General features: G+C 40.1%; 1 protein-coding gene across 1 annotated transcript in view; it reads right to left on the bottom strand.

Annotated features, from left to right (window-relative positions):
* Nucleotides 1–17806, bottom strand: part of CACNA1B (calcium voltage-gated channel subunit alpha1 B) — a 3578581-nt gene that overhangs the window by 666721 nt on the left and 2894054 nt on the right. Inside the window, exon 37 of the mRNA XM_044058770.1 lies at nt 12781–12872. Coding sequence (XP_043914705.1) covers nt 12781–12872 — 92 coding nt within the window. The remainder of the gene's footprint in view (nt 1–12780; nt 12873–17806) is intronic.

Genomic DNA, 17806 nt, shown 5'->3' with positions numbered 1-17806 from the left:
TCCAAGCCAGGGATTCCTTGCTGCACCTGTATTCAGATCTAGGCATTATGGTGAATTTAACAAAGTCCAAACTTCATCCAGTTCAACCCTTAGAATTCATAGGAGTTCAGTTGGACACAAGACTTCAAACTGCAAATCTTCCCCAGGCAAGATCATATCCATTCACCATCAAGCCGTAACCATCCATGTTCTGTAGTCCTATATCACCTTCATTTTTACATATGGGCCGATTACAAAGCTCGAAGTTTCTAAGTTGGCTCGTGGCAAGGTAGGTATCCCATAATGCATTAGCAAGAATCCCCAGATCTCGTTTGCCGCTCTACGAGTTCAGAAGTGCTCTTTTTCTTGACCATGGCTAAGTTGGAATTTTTTCTTATTCAAATATTTAAAGTAATCTTTTTGACTATCATAGTTAGTTTAGCATTAATAGCTTACAGTTCTTAACTTGTAATAGTGTGTTTTTTCAAGTTTTATTGCATATTGTTGTTGTGTTGGACGTCGCTTCTGCAGGCCTTCCTTAGTGGTATCCCTTCATTTCTGTGTGCTAGTTATAGCTAATATTTTCTTAGGCATAGGTCCATTTTTTAGTTAGGACCTACTCTAGTCTTTGTCTATTACTTGCTTATTCTCTATCTCGCCTACCCCTCTGTTCAGGGCTAGTCCTGTTTAAGTTAGAGGACCTTGTCCTCTCTTCTTATTATCTTTCTATGTTTATAGTCTGTGATTGTTGTTGTGGTAGTATGTCTAAGGAAAGTAAAGATCACAAACCTTCGGGTTTTAAGAAATGCCTAAAAAGTTCACAAAGAAATGTCCCTGACTGATAGGCATAGTATTTGTGTTTATTGCTTGGGAGCCATACATCTACAGGAGACATGTACTTTTAGCCATTCTTTTAGTTCCCGGGTTCTCCAGATAAGGAAGAACAAATTGATCTTGAAAGGTCTCCTTAAACCTTCCTTTGAGGAGGATTTAGCTAGCTCTTCTTCTTCTCAATGCAGGTCTCCTTCTTCTAAAAAAGAGAAGGTCAAGTCGGTGAAAAGACAGTCTCCTACTGACTGCTAAATCTGGACCTCCACAGAAAATTGTCAAAATTGCCAAACCTTCTACCTCTTCGGCTCCTATGCCTTTGGAGCCGGTTCAGGTTATTGAGACAGACCTTCCAGTTTCGGCCCCAAGTTTTTCGGAGCCGATAACTGAATCCATACCTCGGAGCCAGTCAAGAGATTTATTACCGGTAACCCCGACACTTAGATCTCCGATTTTGTAGAGATCTTGATCACCTACCTTGTCTTCCAGATCCTCCAGGAGTCTTTCTGCGGAGGATGTCAAGAGGGTGGTGCTTAGACTTTTGAAGTTGTCGGTGCTAGCAAATTTATCGGCTCTGACCCAATCAGTTCCAGAGCCATCTAATGCCATATTACCTGCTTCTGTTCCTCCTCTGAGCCATGCTGGTCTTTCGGAGCTAGAGCTATCAGTGCCATTTGTTATGGAACCATCAGTTTGAGCACCCAAACTGTCTGTCTCAGAGCAGAGTTCCACTCCGACACCTTCAGTGCCATCCCTGGTGTCTAGGAGCCGAAGCTCACAAGTTGGCCCCGATGGGGATGCTCAGACCTGAACATCTTTGGTTCCAAGCCTACCTCTCTGTGTGCTGGCTTGGCTGAGCTCAGATCCTACATCTTTCTCAGAGACAACCCCTCCGGAGCTGAGAATTACTTTCGCTTCCTCGGAACAGGTGGTGTCCTTGGAGCTGGAAAGATCTGCCTTCAAGATGATGAGGAGCATGCTGTCTAGATCTTCAGCTCTACACAAGGGTACCAATGCTCTTGCCCCTCAAGCTCCGACCTCTGTCTCAGCACCATCTCTCTCTCTTGACAGCAGAGACCCACAGCCTCAGGAGCCCCCCTTGGATGGCCCTCAGACTTCGAAGACCTCTCCAGAATACCCTTCTGAGGAGCTTCCTCAGAAGAGAACTTGCAAAAGGAAGCAGGTAGACTCCCCTGATGAGTCCATTACCTCTGACACTGACTTTGAGGTGTCAGAAGGGTCCCCTAGGTCATCCTCTGATGATATCTTCTTTGCAGATATCCTAGAGATCCTGAAACAGAGAGGCGGCTGGCCCACCATCACCCCTTCTGATGAGGAGTCAGTGTATCTGAAGGCTTTTGGGTCTCAACCTTCAGCCTCTTGGGTGTCTCCACCTTTTGATGAGCTGTTAGATTTGGTGAGTCGAAATGTGTGGGATACTCCTGATGCCATGGAACCAGTTCCCAGAAGGCCGAAAAAATTTCTTTCAGCTCCCAGGGAAAAAGAGTTTTTGACCAAAGGTGTGCTTTTAGATGCCATGGTGGTGGCAGCAGCCACAAAGAAGGAACTAGCAGAGACTTCCTCATCTGTCCACCCACCGAACAGAGAGTCCCGAACAATGGACAGATACGGGAAGCGTATTTTATTTTCAGCGGCTTTTACACTCAGATCGCTGAATTACCTCACCCATTTCACTAGGCTACAATGAGAGCTCCTAAAAGAACTAGGAGATACTCTCCAATGTACTTTAACTGAAGGAGTCCACCTTAAACTCTATTGTCGCCTCCTCCATGAGGCTAGCAGATGGAGTGAGCAGGGCAGTGGGTTCAGGAGTTTTCCTTAGGAGACACTCCTGGATGCACTTATGTAACTTTGTGGAGCCCTTCAAATCTACATTTACCAATCCCCCCTTTGACGGTTCCTCTCTGTTTGGACCAAAGGTAAAAGACACACGCACCAGATGTGAGCAGGAAGGGAAGACTCTCTCTGTCATGGGAGTATGTTTTTCCATCCCTTCTAGACCATATCCTAAAGGTCAGAGAGGCAGAAAAATGTGGTTCAAGAACTCTCAGAGATTTTTCCCAGGTGCACAAGGTGATTCCTTCTCCAGAGGCAGAGGAGGAAGAAATAGTGGTAGATGTCACCCTAGAGGCAGGGGGGTCCACCAAACCAGGGTGACTGCGATTCTTTTTGTGGATGTCCCTATCAGCGCTCCTGAAGTGGGGCCCAACTGTGCTTCTCTGGAGCGAGTTGGTGGTCGCTTATCTTTGTACCCAGAAGCCTGGCATGACATCACACAATACAAGTGGGTACAAAGCATAATTTCCAGAGAATACTCCATACCCTTCTCTTTTCCACCTCATCTAACCAAAAGAATCCCATATGTTCTACCCAATCACAGGGACCAAGCAACTATAGAAATCCAAAAGTTGCTTCAAAAGAGTCATCCAAACCGTTCACACAGACCAGATAGGATTCAGAACTTACTCCAAATTCTTTTTAGTGCCAAAACAAACAGGGGACTGGAGGCCCATCTTGGATCTCAGCAAAGTAAAGGAATCAGTGAAGAAATCCAAGTTCCGAATGGTAACACTGCAGTCTATACTCCCTCTGTTAGGGAAAGAGAATTGGATGTGCTCCATAGACCTCCAAGATGTGTACTACCACATAAAAATGGACAGAGCATCAAGGAGTCATTTACTCTTCTGGCTGGGAGCCAGTCATTACCAATTTCTTGCTCTTCCCTTTGGTCTCACCACAGCCCACAGAGTGTTCATCAAATGCATGGCAGTAGTAACGGCTCACTTGAGACATCTTGGATTCCAAGTGTTTCTGTACCTGGACAACTGGCTCCAGACTGCCACCACCAGGCACCTACTTCTACAAGCCAGGGATTCAACCATCTGAGTATGCACTCAGCTAGGCATTACTATAAACTGGAAAATGTCAGTCTTGTCGCCCTCTCAATATGTGACTTTTATAGGCGCAGAAATAGACACAGTCACAATGATGGCTCGCTTTTCTTCAAACACAGTGCAAAATCTAAGACAACAAATATACAGCCTGCTTCTCCAACACAAGATCAAAGTGAAGACAGTGCTCAAACTTCTAGGAACCATGGCCTCTACTATAACTATAGTTTCGCTAGTCAGACTACATATGAGAATTCTACAGTGGCTACTCTTTTCCCAATGGTCTCTTCAGCAACTGTCTCTGCCTCATCCCATTCTAATAACGGAATCTTGCAAAAAAGACCTTCATTGGTGGATCCAGTCCAATCAACTAATGACAGGGAGACCATTCATTCCTCGCCAACCCGTTGCTACTGTGACCACGGATGCCACCCCAGAAAGGGTGGGGGGCATTATCTAGGAAGGACAGTCCAAGGCACATGACAAGAACATGAGGCTCACTTGCATATCAATGTTCTAGAGATGAGAGGAGTGCTACTAGCATTGCAAGCACTTTACAACTTTCTTCCTCTAGGGACAATAGCAATCCAATCAGAAAATATGTCAGTGGTATGGTATATAAACAAACAAGGGGGAACCAGATCCTACCCCCTATGTCAAGAGGCTCTTTGTGTTTGGCAGTGGGCGATATCTTCCCAACGCTTTCTAGTTGCAACTCATAACATGGGAAGAACCAATGTGATAGCCGACAAGCTCAGCAGGGCAATCTTGATGCCTCACGAGTGGTCTCTGAATCAGAAAGTAGCGGAACAGATTTTCCACAAATGGGGACAGCCTTGCTGTGATCTGCTTTCCACTCCAATAAACACCAAATGCAGCAGCTACTTCACCCTTATCCCCACCCCAGGGGAGACACCGAGAGATGCACTTGTCCACAATTGGCCCTCGGGACTTCTTTATGCTTTTTCTCCCTTTCCGCTAATATCGAAAGTGTTCCAGAAAGCAAAGACTTTGGGAAGGAGAATGATTCTCATCACTCCTTACTGGCCTCATATGATTTAGTTCCCCTTTCTCGGGCCTCACCTTCTGAATGATCTATGGACTCTGGACCCAGTACTAGACCTTCTGACACATATGTCAGGCACGTTCCATCCCTGTCTCCACACCCTCAACTTAACAGCGTGGCTGCTCCACTTCCATCCCTAGTCAGGCCTCATGATTTCTCCCCTGTGGTTACACATATCCTGACGTCTTCTCATAAACCTTCTATGAGAAAATTGTATGCTAGCAAAAGGAAAAGATTTTTTCTCTGGGCACAAGCTAGGAACATAGATCCATACACAGCCTCCATTCCCTTAGTGTTAGAATTTCTAATCAAACTTTTTCATTAGGGATCAGCTGCTGCTACACTCAAAATTCAGTTAGCAGCTATCTCCAATTTTCATTTGGGACAACATGAACCTAATATTATGGCTCACAGATTGTGTAAATCTTTTTATAAAAGGCAGTACCTTACTAAGACGACCTTTTCAACAACCTATATCTCCCTGGGATCTAAATTTTGTTCTTTCAAAACTTACCTCACCGCCCTTTGAACCTTCACATACATGTGATCTAAAGTTCCTTTCATGGAAGACCATTTTTATGGTAGTCATTACATCCGCCAGAAGGGTGTCAGAGCTGCAAGCACTCTCAGTCAAACCTCCTTAATTGATATTTCATAGAGACAGAGCTTCCCTTCACACTAACCCTTTCTTCGTCCCAAAGATTTATTCACAAATATTAACCAAACTATTGATCTGCCAGTTTTTTTTTCCAAATTATACAAACAAAGCGGAATATAAGTTTCATCATCTTGATGTACACAGACAGTTAAGGTTCTATCTACATAGAACAAAAGACTTTAGGAGATCAGACCAATTATTTATATTTTTTTTCGGAGACAAGAAAAGGAATGCCAGTCTCCAAGATAACATTATCAAACTGGATTTCAAATTGCATATCTTTTGTTTACTCTTCTAATGGCAAAGAACTCCCATTTAAAATTAAAGCTCATTCCACCAGATCTATATCCACATCTGCCGCTTTTCAAGCCAGAATTCCAATGGACAGTATATGTGCAGCAGCAACTTGGGCTACCCCTCATACCTTTATTACTCATTACAAATTGGATTTGGCCTCCAGAGGTAGAGCCTCCTTTGGTTCCATGGTTCTTAGGAGTATATTCCCATGAGCCACACGAGAAAAAGGTGCTAGGAACACTGTCCCATATGTAAGAATGGAGGCGAGATAGACCTACAGTACATAAAGAAGTTATGTACTCAGCATAATGTTCCATGTTTGTAGTCCATCTCGCCCTTCATCCTTACGAATCCACCTACCTAGCCCTGTCCATGTATCCTTGGAGGATCTGGAGATAAGATAATGTCTATCTTCCTTAGGGATGGAGACCTTTCATCTTTGTTTTTCCTTGTGGAAATACTTTATATCACTTTTATAGACAGCAGCAAACAAGATCTGGGGATTCTTACTAGTGCCTTATGGGATACCTACCTTGCCACAAGCCGACTTAGAGACTTCAAGCTTTGTAATCGGCCGAGTCGGAGCAGAGGATCAGCGCTGAACCCACATGTAAGAATGAAGGGCGAGATGGACTACAAATATGGAATGTTATGGTGAGTACATAACTTCTTTTTTCTTGTCAGAAGCCATCAGCAGGAATGATTCTGCACCTTTTAGGCTCCATGACAGATTTGATACCCTGGTTCTCCTGGTCAGGTACTATATGAGAGTTCTACAGTGGACTTTTACAGTCTATCTTTACAAGTGTTTTTAATGAAGATTTGCATAACACATCTGATGGTGGTTGGAGTCATCACATGTTTCACAAGGACATCCTTTTAATCTTCTCCCTCTCCAAGCCATGGTGACCACCAATGCTTCCCACTTGAAATGGAGGGGACATTACCTGGGAAAGAAAGTCCAAGGTACATGGTCACAATCAGAGGCCAGTCTTCACATCAATGTCTTGGAGATAAGAGCAGTCCTCCTATCACTGCAGTCCTTTCAGAACTCTCTCCCCATATAAGTGATAACTATCCAGGAAGACAACACGGCAGTAGTCTTGTACATCAACAAGCAGGAAGGAACTTGATCTAATACATTATGTAGAGATGCCATGAGAGTATGGTAATGGGCAACAGCTTCTCACCAATTTCTAATAGCAATGCATATCCTGGGGAAGTCCAGTGCATTAGCAAACAGGTTATGCATGTCTGTCCTTTTTTTCCTCATGAGTGGTCTCTTAATTCAGTAGTCAAGAAGCAGATATTCAATGGTCAGGGCTGAACTTACTATGATGTCTTTGCATCTCCTCACAATGGCAAGTGCAGCAAGTTCTTTGCTCTGGTCTGCCAGGAGGATGAGGAGTCACTGAGGGATGCTTTGAACAACAACTTGTACATAGGACTCATTTATGCCTTCTCTTCCATTCCTTTGATTCCAGAATTTTTACAGAAAGTAATGGGGAAGATCATCACTTGTCATCCTTGTAGCACCTTACTTGCCTCGACAAGTATGGTTTCTCTTCCTCTGGCCTCATGTAGTGAGTGCACCGTCCCTTCATGCTGGGCTTAGCTCCAGATCTACACTCACATCTGTCAGGTTTGCCTCATCTGGACATTCAGTCTCTCAAGTTGACCACATGGTTTTCTCCATTTTCAATGATGGCTAATCAGTCCAGGTTTTCATCCTCAGTTGTTCATATTCTGCCTTTTTCCCAGGAACCTTTTACACATTAGATTTATAAAAGCAAATGGACAATGTTCTCCATCTGGGCAGTTGCGAAGAATCTTGATCCTTTTTCAGCTCCTATTCCACTATGAAAGTATAGTTAGCGGTCATATCACCCTTTCATAATGGTGACAATCACACCCCGAATGCATCATTAAGACTGTCCAAAGCCCTTCTTAAAGAAACTTTTTTATCATGAAACACACTGCACTTGGTGCCTGTTTCTTCTGTTAGGAGGATTTTTGAACTCCATGCCTTGTCTGAAAAACTTCCTTACAAGGACTTTCACAAAGACTGCGTGTGTTTGAGAACTAACCCCTCTTTTCTACCAAATGTGGCTTCTAAATCTTCTATCAACCAATCCATAAATCTCCCTGTATTTTTCCTAAAAATTTCAAACAAGGGTGAATACACATTACACTTACTAGCCATTCATCGCCTTTTAAGATTATATTTACAATGGTCAAAAGCTTTCAGAAAAACTGATCAGTTGCTTCTTACTCCCCTGTCAAGATGGGAAAGGGGGCATCCAAAGTTACCCATTCCCATGGGTTATCTGAATGTATATCTTATGTCTAGAGAAAAAGAGGTTTATCACTGCCTTCATCTTCTAAAGCAGATTCTTCTAGATCCATTGCTTTGTGAAAAGCCTTCTTTTCCAAAGTACCTCTTAATGACATGTGCAGCTGCTACCTGGTTCAAGTTCTATAACTTTTTCTCACATTATAAATTGGACATACAATCCAGCTCAACAGCTTGCTTTGGTTCAGCTGTGCACTGGAATATCATTCCATAAGACCACACAAGTTTTACAGTAGCTAGAGACTCTGCCACATACATTGAGGAATGGATGAAAAAGACAACATCAAATATGGAAGTTATGTACTCACTGTAACAATAGATCCCTGCTGTCTGTTTCTGTCCTTTCTCAACTTCCCACCCTCCTTCCCCCTTACATGTACAGTACGGTAGCTGGCATTTTAACTTCTGGACTGCTTTGGCTAACTTAGCCTTGGCTTCTTGAGGATCCTTATCAAGACAGGTGGTCCTTCTTATTTCTGTCCTAAACACTGTGCACTTGCCAATTTTTTTCTTGTAGACAAACTTGATCCAAGGTAGAAGGGTCAATGAGAAGAATGATGGGCAAGGGGAGGAGGCTGAGTACCAGATCCAAAGCATGAAAGTGCCTGAAGCTGGATCCTACTTGGATCCGAAGACCCATACATTGAGCAAGGATGGAATCAGATAACAGATCTATTGTTATAGTGAGTACATGGCTTTTGGTTATATTACAGCCAAGCATGTGGTGGTGCAATGGATTTATGTCAATCAACAGAGTGCTGATAGAACAAAATGTCCAAAACAATTGTCCAGCGAAACTCAGAGATAAGGTTTTTCCAGGGGCACACCCTCCTGCTCCTCATATATGGAGAGAAACTGCCCACATGATTCATACTTTTATGCACCTACCCTAAGGTTGCACAACAGAAGACAAAAGAGAAAACTCCACTGCTGATGAAATTAAGTTTACCAAAATAATGTCAGTCTATCAACATTCAAATAGATTTGTCAACTGAGCGACAGATTTCTGATTGCACATGAATCAAGATGGGAAGTTAGAAATTAGGTTCTATAGAAGACTCTCGATATTAGGTTTGATAGAAGAATCTTGAACATGTTTGCCATGATGATATTTACGGTCTTCATATCAGCATTGATAAGAGATGTAGGCTTCTGGTGTTTTGTGTGTGAGAAGCCTCACTTCCCAGTTTTATGAATAGATATATTTGTGGATTTACTTACAAGGGTCATATATTCTATTAGTTTTACTGTAGTTATACAGACTAGCAAGAACTAGGGCTATTCAGTATTTGAATATTCTGTGAGTAAGCTGTGAAGCCATCTGGATTAAGTACCTTTCCTAACTTTAAATCTATTACCAAACCATCTCACCTGTTCTTAATTTTTGATCAGATTTGCCTTTGCTGTCTTTCATTAAAATGAGCCCCTAAAACCTTCCATGTACTTTTAGTTTTGTCAGATAAAATAACAGTATTGGTGTCTAACTGTATATTAAAGTATGTATTTTTGAAATGGAGTAATATCAAGTCTGGATTAGTACAGGACCCACTGTGCTCAGTAAACTAAGCATATCATTTTTTGGCTAACCTAGTTTAAGGATATTCGCTGGAGTTTGGTCCTAGCCTACATACTTTTCAAGCAATCTCTGATGAGAGTAGGAAAGGGGCACTGTGCAGACCTCAATAAATTTTACTCTGTCATTTGAAACATTCTAATTAGATTTAACATATTACCTGGATTTCCTGCTCTAGTTTTCTTTTTTTTCTCCTTTTTCTAAATCAATAATTTCCTTTTTCATGTCCTATTTTTTGCATAAAAACATACTAAATCACATCTCCTCACAAGGAAACCTTAATGGATTCTCATCTTATTTCTAAGTAATTACATTCTTCCCTCTAATATGGGACAATTACCGATTTTATTGCTTCATCTATTAGCGGAGACTCATTTAGTTGTCGACTGGAGCATACTGTCTGTGCCCTATCGAACAGTGAGCCAAGGCACTTCTGTGGCACATTCATACTTCCTTTAAGCCATATGTCGGTTTACTGGAACAGATGATGTGTGTCTATGACCATGCCTTATGGCCTACTGAAAAGACAGTAACTTCTTTGATGGATACCTGAAAATATATGCATCACAGAAGTTATGTACTGTATGTCCCTGAATACTTTCAGCAATTCAGTGCTCTGGTCTTTGATTTAGCACTGAGTCCATTGACAGTGAGAGTTACTGTTATACTTCAGTCACAAGTCATGTAAGATATGCTGTGAGTGTTGAATGAAGTCAGTTTTGGAGCTGCATAGTAATATAGTTAACCAGCAATAATGGGTTTATCTGACTGGGGCATACTACACCTTACAACAATTTGTCTTCAGTATCTCTTCCCATTATAGTGCAAAGGTTTTACTGCATTATTATAGCCAACCCCCAAGAGTCAACACTGTTACTTAACATGAAAATATGACAGCTCTATTTTTTTTGTGTTATTTAGTATAAGCCTGGATAATTTCTATTTATTCATTATTTGTAAACCAACTACATGCTATCTTGTGTCACATACCTCTCAACTGTAAAGATTTTCACAGAATGTCCATATTTCTGCTATATATTTTTGGTCCATTTTTCATAAAATTGTGGTTTTATGGCAAATCATTGGCAGGTCATTAAAGATAAAAGTCAGAAAATAATGACAGAAATTTGAGGTTCAGACTTCATACCCTTCAGAAAATTCATGCTAATACAAAAGCTGTTATTCTGTCAACTAAGTTTGTAAAATAAATATTTAAAATTGTTACTATTTTGGGCCTTTGCCCCCATTATTTTTGGCTTTGTTCAGATTTCTTGCTGTAAGAGGTTGAAAGGTATGGGAGCGAGTTAATGGAAACATCTCATCTACTTTTTGTTGGCTTAAAACTACATACTTATCAAATGAGGAGTTTAAGTCACAAATATAACTTGTTAAAACTTCCTCAGATGATCTGAGAATGACATTAAAAAAAAAAGTAAAGCTACATCACCAAGAAAATATCAACCTGAGAAAGTAATGTGATACAAAGGAACTTGAGCAGGAGGAAGAGTATAAATATTTGGGAATGTATGAAGGATCGGCAATAAAACATGAAAAATAAGAATAAAGCTCAGTAAGGAATACTTCAGACGAACAAAACTAATACTGGAAATTTCACTGACAGCAAGGAATAAAGTCCAAGCTATAAATCAATTTGCTCTTCCTCTTCTAACTTACAGTTTTGGGGTGATTGGCTCGGCCAAAATAATATTAAATCAAATGGACATTAAGACAAAAAAATGCTTCACGCTTATCAAATGATATAAAAGTTAATGTTTACCATGATGATATATTCCTCTGTCTGAAGGATATATGAGCATCTTCAAGACTGATTTCATATAGTAAACTAAAATACAACCATGAAATTAATTAATTGATGTGTTAATGAGGATGTATTTTTAAAGATTTTTATTGATGCTTTCTTAAACTCTATGTAGACTTTTAAACAGAGGTGATAAGAGTTGAATAAAATTTGCTTGGGGTTACTGGCTTTCATGGTTGTATTTTAGTTTACTGGTTTTATGTTTAGTTGTTTTAGTTATATAGATCTGCAATCATAGGACTGCATAAATATCTACTGACCTCATCAGATCCAAATATAGTGAAAGCTTCAGAGCAAATCTAAGATGACTTCCCTGCTTAGTTTAGCAGAAGCATATTGGTGTCATGCAAGAATGGAAATCAAGCCAGTAGTTGACAAATATCAGTTAGCAATTGAATGCGCCAAAAAACAAAAGAATATAAGGAGAAGGATCAGATGAGAAGGCAAGAAATGTGGAAAAGGCATAAATATAACTGCAAGTACCTAAAACTCCTGGAACAACCTCATGTCGATCAGGATTGATGCAGGAATGTTTAAGGAGAGGTGAACTGAAACCAAAAAATGAAAGGCTAATATCATCATCCCAGGACAATGGACCATATACATGCTGGTTTACAAAGTCCATTGGAAATGTGAGAGAAATCAACAGATGCAAGTTCTGTAAAATAGAACTGGAAGTCCTCCGCACCCACCTTAGTAGTGTATTACCCTAACCTAACCATATTCCTGCCCCTAAACCTAACACGTCTCAACTTAAAAAAAAATGCCCTTCCCTTAACACTACCACTGTGCAGACAAATTTAAGCCAAATGTGGCTGTCTTATGGTAGTACATTTGAAAAGGAAATGTGGTTCCTTTTTCAATATATTGAGTGTTGCTTTGTCAACCAAATTATTTGTTGGCTATTTGTATATATATATATATATATATATATATATATATTATATATGTACATGTGTGGGTTTGTGTATGTATCACACCTCTCCATATCACCTAACCTAATTACACTACTTTGAGCTAAATCAAACTTACTGATATCTCTTATTGTAACCATGAATAATTGCTTGAATTTATTGTAAACAGGAGTCCAATAAAGGGACACATTGTAAGAGGAAATGGCCTACAGTTCACACCAGAAGTGTCCAGGACAGTTAAGAAGCAAAGTGGAATTACACATTTTGCATCTGTGTTTCATTGCAAAAAAAAACACACGCACACACAAACACAACTGGAGCTTGTGTAGAAGACAAATACAAATTATAAAAATATACATATCAATAATCTTATATTATTACCTGAATAAAAGCATTAGTGCTTGAAAGAAGGTTCTGAAATTGTTGTGACGATTGATGGATGTGCTGTCATCTAGAGCAATGTTTCCAAATACCTGTGTGGATGGAAACAAGAAATTTCAATGCCAAACGCTGACTTGCACAAGTAATTGACAAGAGTAGAGGGAGAAATAGTAGGTAACAGCTCACAGCAGACAAGATATTTTGTAATATTATGTGATATTTGTATCTTCTTCATTTTGGTTCTCTGTATTTCGTAGATCAGAAATTAAACTGAGCACTGCAGTTCATAGGTAAGGAACGTCAGAATAAGCATATGAATCTATCACATAAGTAGCTGTATCTTAAAGGCTGTTTCCCATTTGCTGTACAAACTAGCAGTATCTAATAACTCACAGGGTAGGTACCTACAGATGATGCCTTTCTAAGCTGTGCTCAGAATGTTAAGAAATATTGCATTTATGATCACTTGTTCAAAGTACTACATAATCCACACACAAAAAAGATTGCAATGTCATCAGTATGCAACTAACAGCAGCAGAGTGCACCTCATTTCTGGTGCAGTGAAAAAGATCACACACCAAGTTTTTATGACATTGGGGGTTGGGTGGATAGTATTTATTTAATCAGTTAATTTTATTTGAACTAATTTGCCAGGAAAATCCAATGAGCAAATCTCCTTTTCATTAGAGGTCAGGGGAGTAAAGCTCCATAACATAACATCATATATGTTTTTTAATTTTGAAATTTACATACAAAGTCCAATTAACTTGTGGGAAAAACAGACAAATGCGGGTTCTTAAATATCAGAACTGGAATGGTTGCACATCTTTTTGCTGGGTGTGATACACTAATGGCAGAGGGCCTGTATACTGAAATACATAATAATGTAGCAAGACTTGCATTGGAGATTGTGCAAACATTACGATACTGAAGTAGCTGAGAAGCATTCAAAACATGAGCCACAAAGCATTATAGAGAATGAAGTTTATATCACATGGGATCACCCATTACCAACAGTTCAAAAATAGATGTGAGAAAGCCAGATAAAGTAGTCCATGAAAAGAAGACAAAAGTAGCATTGATTAATGAAATCACTACACCCAGATATTGTAGAAACCACATTCTTTACCTTTTCAATATATTCTAATATTGACCAGACTACAACACTACACTTATAGACTATATATCAGTTTTAAATAATATTTACATAAAATCATATTTATTTATTTATTTACATTTGTTTACTGGGATAGTCCACTGGGCTAGGGTGAACCCATTTTCAGTGGTGGCCTGGGGAGAAAAGCTCCATAGTACATATATAGTATATTATATGACAAAAAAAATGTGAAGCATAGTAGAAATTCAATACAGCACCATCCAGTGGAGAACTAAAAGATAGTACAATTTGATCAATATACAAAGTACCATATGTGGAGAACCAGAAGGTAGTACCTTCGGAGAACCAATTGTGGATTTATACAAAAGCAATGCAGACTAATGTGCAGTACGTGAAACATACAATAGTTCACTACAAAAACCAGTACAAGCTAAAGGCAGTATGTTTTGAAGCATTCAGTTTATAACAGTAGTTAAATGATAAATATTAATATTGTGTGAGAGAATGAGGAAGAAAGTCCATCAAGGCTCATAACGTACATGTGTTGGGAGATATAGAACAGGAAAGAAATGAGACAGGGAAGAAAGGTGTCAGATGGAGAGGAGGTTCGTGTTATAGGAACTACAGCCTTGGTGCAGCTGCATTGCCATAGTGAGGTAAGATGTTGTTTCAGGGACTTCTTAAAGAGAGGGGTACTGCTGATAGACCTGATTGAAGATGGGAGACTATTCCATAGTTTATCTACAGTGAAGGAGTAGCACATTAGTCCAGCTATATGGGTAGATCTCACTCCATTTAGGAACAGTTGGTTATGGGATCTGAGGGGTCTATTTGGATGATATTGTGTGAGTAAAGAGGACAAGGATGGACAGTCGGTAGGTTTATAAATAAACTTGTGTGCAGTGGTTAGCTGAATGAGTGTCATGTGATATGGTAGTTTCAGCCAGTTTAGTAGGTGTAGTGAAGAACAGTGGTGAGAAGAATAGTTATCATTTGTTACAAATGTTTGTTTTATATTGTCTTTTACCAAAAACTTCAAAACAATACATTTTAAATAATAGACATGCATAATTACAACACCAATGACTAACTCTCTCAAGAAGACAATATGTACTCAAACTAAGTAGGGTCTACACCCAACAGCCTTCCTAACTAAATATACTAACTCCAGAATTGCACTACAGTGGGGAAAAGGGCATATACATTTTACTTGCCTTACAGTACTCTACACAGTGCCATATATACTAACTGTAGTTCAATGAAATGAGATTCAGTGAAATGAGTTTTCAGTGAAGTGGTTGGGGTGAAATGAGGTTCAGCAAAACAAAGTAGACCCAAATCATTTGGCTAGTCTGAATATGTGTACTGTTTATGGCATAGGGATATTTGGGGATTGGTAAGTACAGGGGGCAACAGGGAATTTTTTTATTTTATGTATGTGTACTGTACTTTGCTTTATCACTGCATATATGATAAAAAGGAGTCAATTTTTGTAACCTTTATTTCTTATATTGGAGGTTTTAGGAGTGCTTCAAAGATAAAACTTTCCAAGGTTTCCAGCCCAACCTCCTCTTTTCCATATTGTACAGTGGGAGTACCTCACTCTAGTTCTTTCCCACTATGAAAAGATTTCAGTGAAGAAAGAAAGCATCTGATGTTGTAAATCTTTATTCATTCCTTACTATTAGGACTTCGGTTCCATCCTTGGAATCAACACGGCCGTTTCCAAGCTCTTGCCAGCCAAAAACTCTCAGCTAAGACCTACCCATAATGCCCCTCTCATAGTTACTCCAGATATCATTTGCCACATTCCTCGTTAGACGTGTCTAGCCATCTCTCTCTCTCAAAGCTAAGTGGAAACTTGTGATTTTTGATATAGTTTCTCCTCAAAATGTCTTGTTTTTTAGTCAGTTTAACCTTTTCTCACTATCACCTATAACCTATTTCTATTTCCTACCCTTTACCTTTGGTAATTAAATTTCTACCATCGTTGGTACTGTCCCTCTCTCTTGCCTTTGGTAGGCCCTTCTTTACCACTTGTGATATTTTTTTTAAATACCATCATTGGTATTCTCTCCCTTTTTCTCTTTCTTCTATTGTTTTTCTATTAGGATAGCTTTGTTGCCTCACTGTGTCAGACAAATTTAAGTTGGAGTTTAAACAGTGTGACAAGTGTAGGTGTAAGATGCCCAACTCGGACGGACACGCTCGTTGCATCTACTGTTTGGGCATGGACCATATTAAAGCTGATTGTGACATTTGTGCTAGTTTTAGCAATCGCACACTAGCAGAATGTAAGAATAAGCTTATTTTAAAAGGTTTATTTAAAACACCTTTTTTCAGAGGCTCTATCTGGGTCAGAGGTCTCACCCCCTCCAAAATCCAAAATAAGGAAAAATGGAGTCACTCAGTTCCTATATCTCCGTCAGTTACAGAACCGAGTCAGCTCCGTGCTTCTCCGGCACCCCCGGTGCAAATCTCTTTGGCACCAGGCTCTGTGTCTTCTCCCTCAGTGCCATCTATGATATTCACTCCTATTTCGGTCTCAGCCTTGGCACCACCGACTTTGGTGCCATCCTTGGTTCTGACATTGGTTCCTATGACTGTACCTGTTTCAGCACCATCCCCAGACATGGTGCCGTTAGTTTCTTCGGCTCCACAAATTATGACCTCGGCTTCTAAAGTCGAATATCTGCAAGAACCAGATACACTCCAATGTATGACCCTTTTTTGGGGCAGAGGTTTAACCCTTTTCTAGAAAGACCTGATTCTCCTTCAGCAGCCTCCTTTAGATCCACCAGGAGTTTTTCCTGAATTAGATCTATTGCGGGTTGCGGACAAGCTTCTGGCAGCTAGGAGATTACCCATTCCAGCTAGACCTTCAGTCGCTCTTGGCTCGGTATCCTTTACAACATATTCCCCTGTTTCGTGGTGATTGTAGAGGGGTGAATCATCTGTTTCCCGTTACTACAGCGGCTCCTGACCAGATTGTTAGACCGAAGGTTATGAAGGATGTTACGGGTGGGCTTCCTGCAATTTTGCCGACTATTGAAGGTATGGTGAGAGCGAATGCTCCTATGGATGTGCCGGGTTCTTCCGTAACCATGGATATTCAACTAGACAGCAGGTTACGTGGTGCCGGCTCCGCTACTAACTCTTATCGAGCAGACCCTGCAGTGAATGCAGCACCTCATGGTAACGTTTCCTCTGAATATATTACTAAACTTTTCCAAGATAGGCAGCAGAAATTTATGAACCCCTTCGGTTCTTTAGGTGGCCGCACTGTTAATCCTACGTTTCCGCAGGACATTCAAGATAATATAAAAGAATTTGAAAAGTTGCTTTTTAGGGAAACACGGTGTCATTTTAATTTGTTAGGGCTTCAAAGATATGTGGATCTTGACATTTCTCCACGAGGCTTACGGGCTTTTAAAAGCCCAGCGACACCGTTTGATCATGCAGACAGTGATGATTTGATATTCAAAGACCGCTGGCTTTCGGCGGCCCATAATTGTGCTATGAAGTGGGTTAAGATTCTTGTGGAAAGAGAACAGCTTCTTTTGTTGAAATTACAAGAACAATTACATGTTATGCATTCCAAATTATTGGCTGACATTGGTATGTCTAAGGTTAATGATGTTTTTGCTAATTTGAATGATAATTTACACAAGTATGAGACTGAACAGATACAGTATAAATCAGTGAAAATTAAGAGAGACATTAAAGACTATGATAATGGGCGAGCATTCCTTTGGAAACGAAAACAAGTTTTTCACCCCTCAAAAAAACAAGTAAATGTTAAAAATAATAACAAAAAACAGCTTTCTGTATCTTTTGCTTCCTCTGACGGTTATGGTCTGACTACAGATTCAGATACTGATTTTCCACCTCTTCCAGCTGCTAATGATT

The sequence above is a fragment of the Protopterus annectens genome, chromosome 16.part0, assembly GCF_019279795.1.
Source record: "Protopterus annectens isolate FY-2018-M chromosome 16.part0, PAN1.0, whole genome shotgun sequence".
Taxonomy (NCBI): domain Eukaryota; kingdom Metazoa; phylum Chordata; order Ceratodontiformes; family Protopteridae; genus Protopterus; species Protopterus annectens.
Note: the sequence above shows the minus strand (reverse complement) of the source record. Positions and strands in the feature narration are given on the sequence as shown.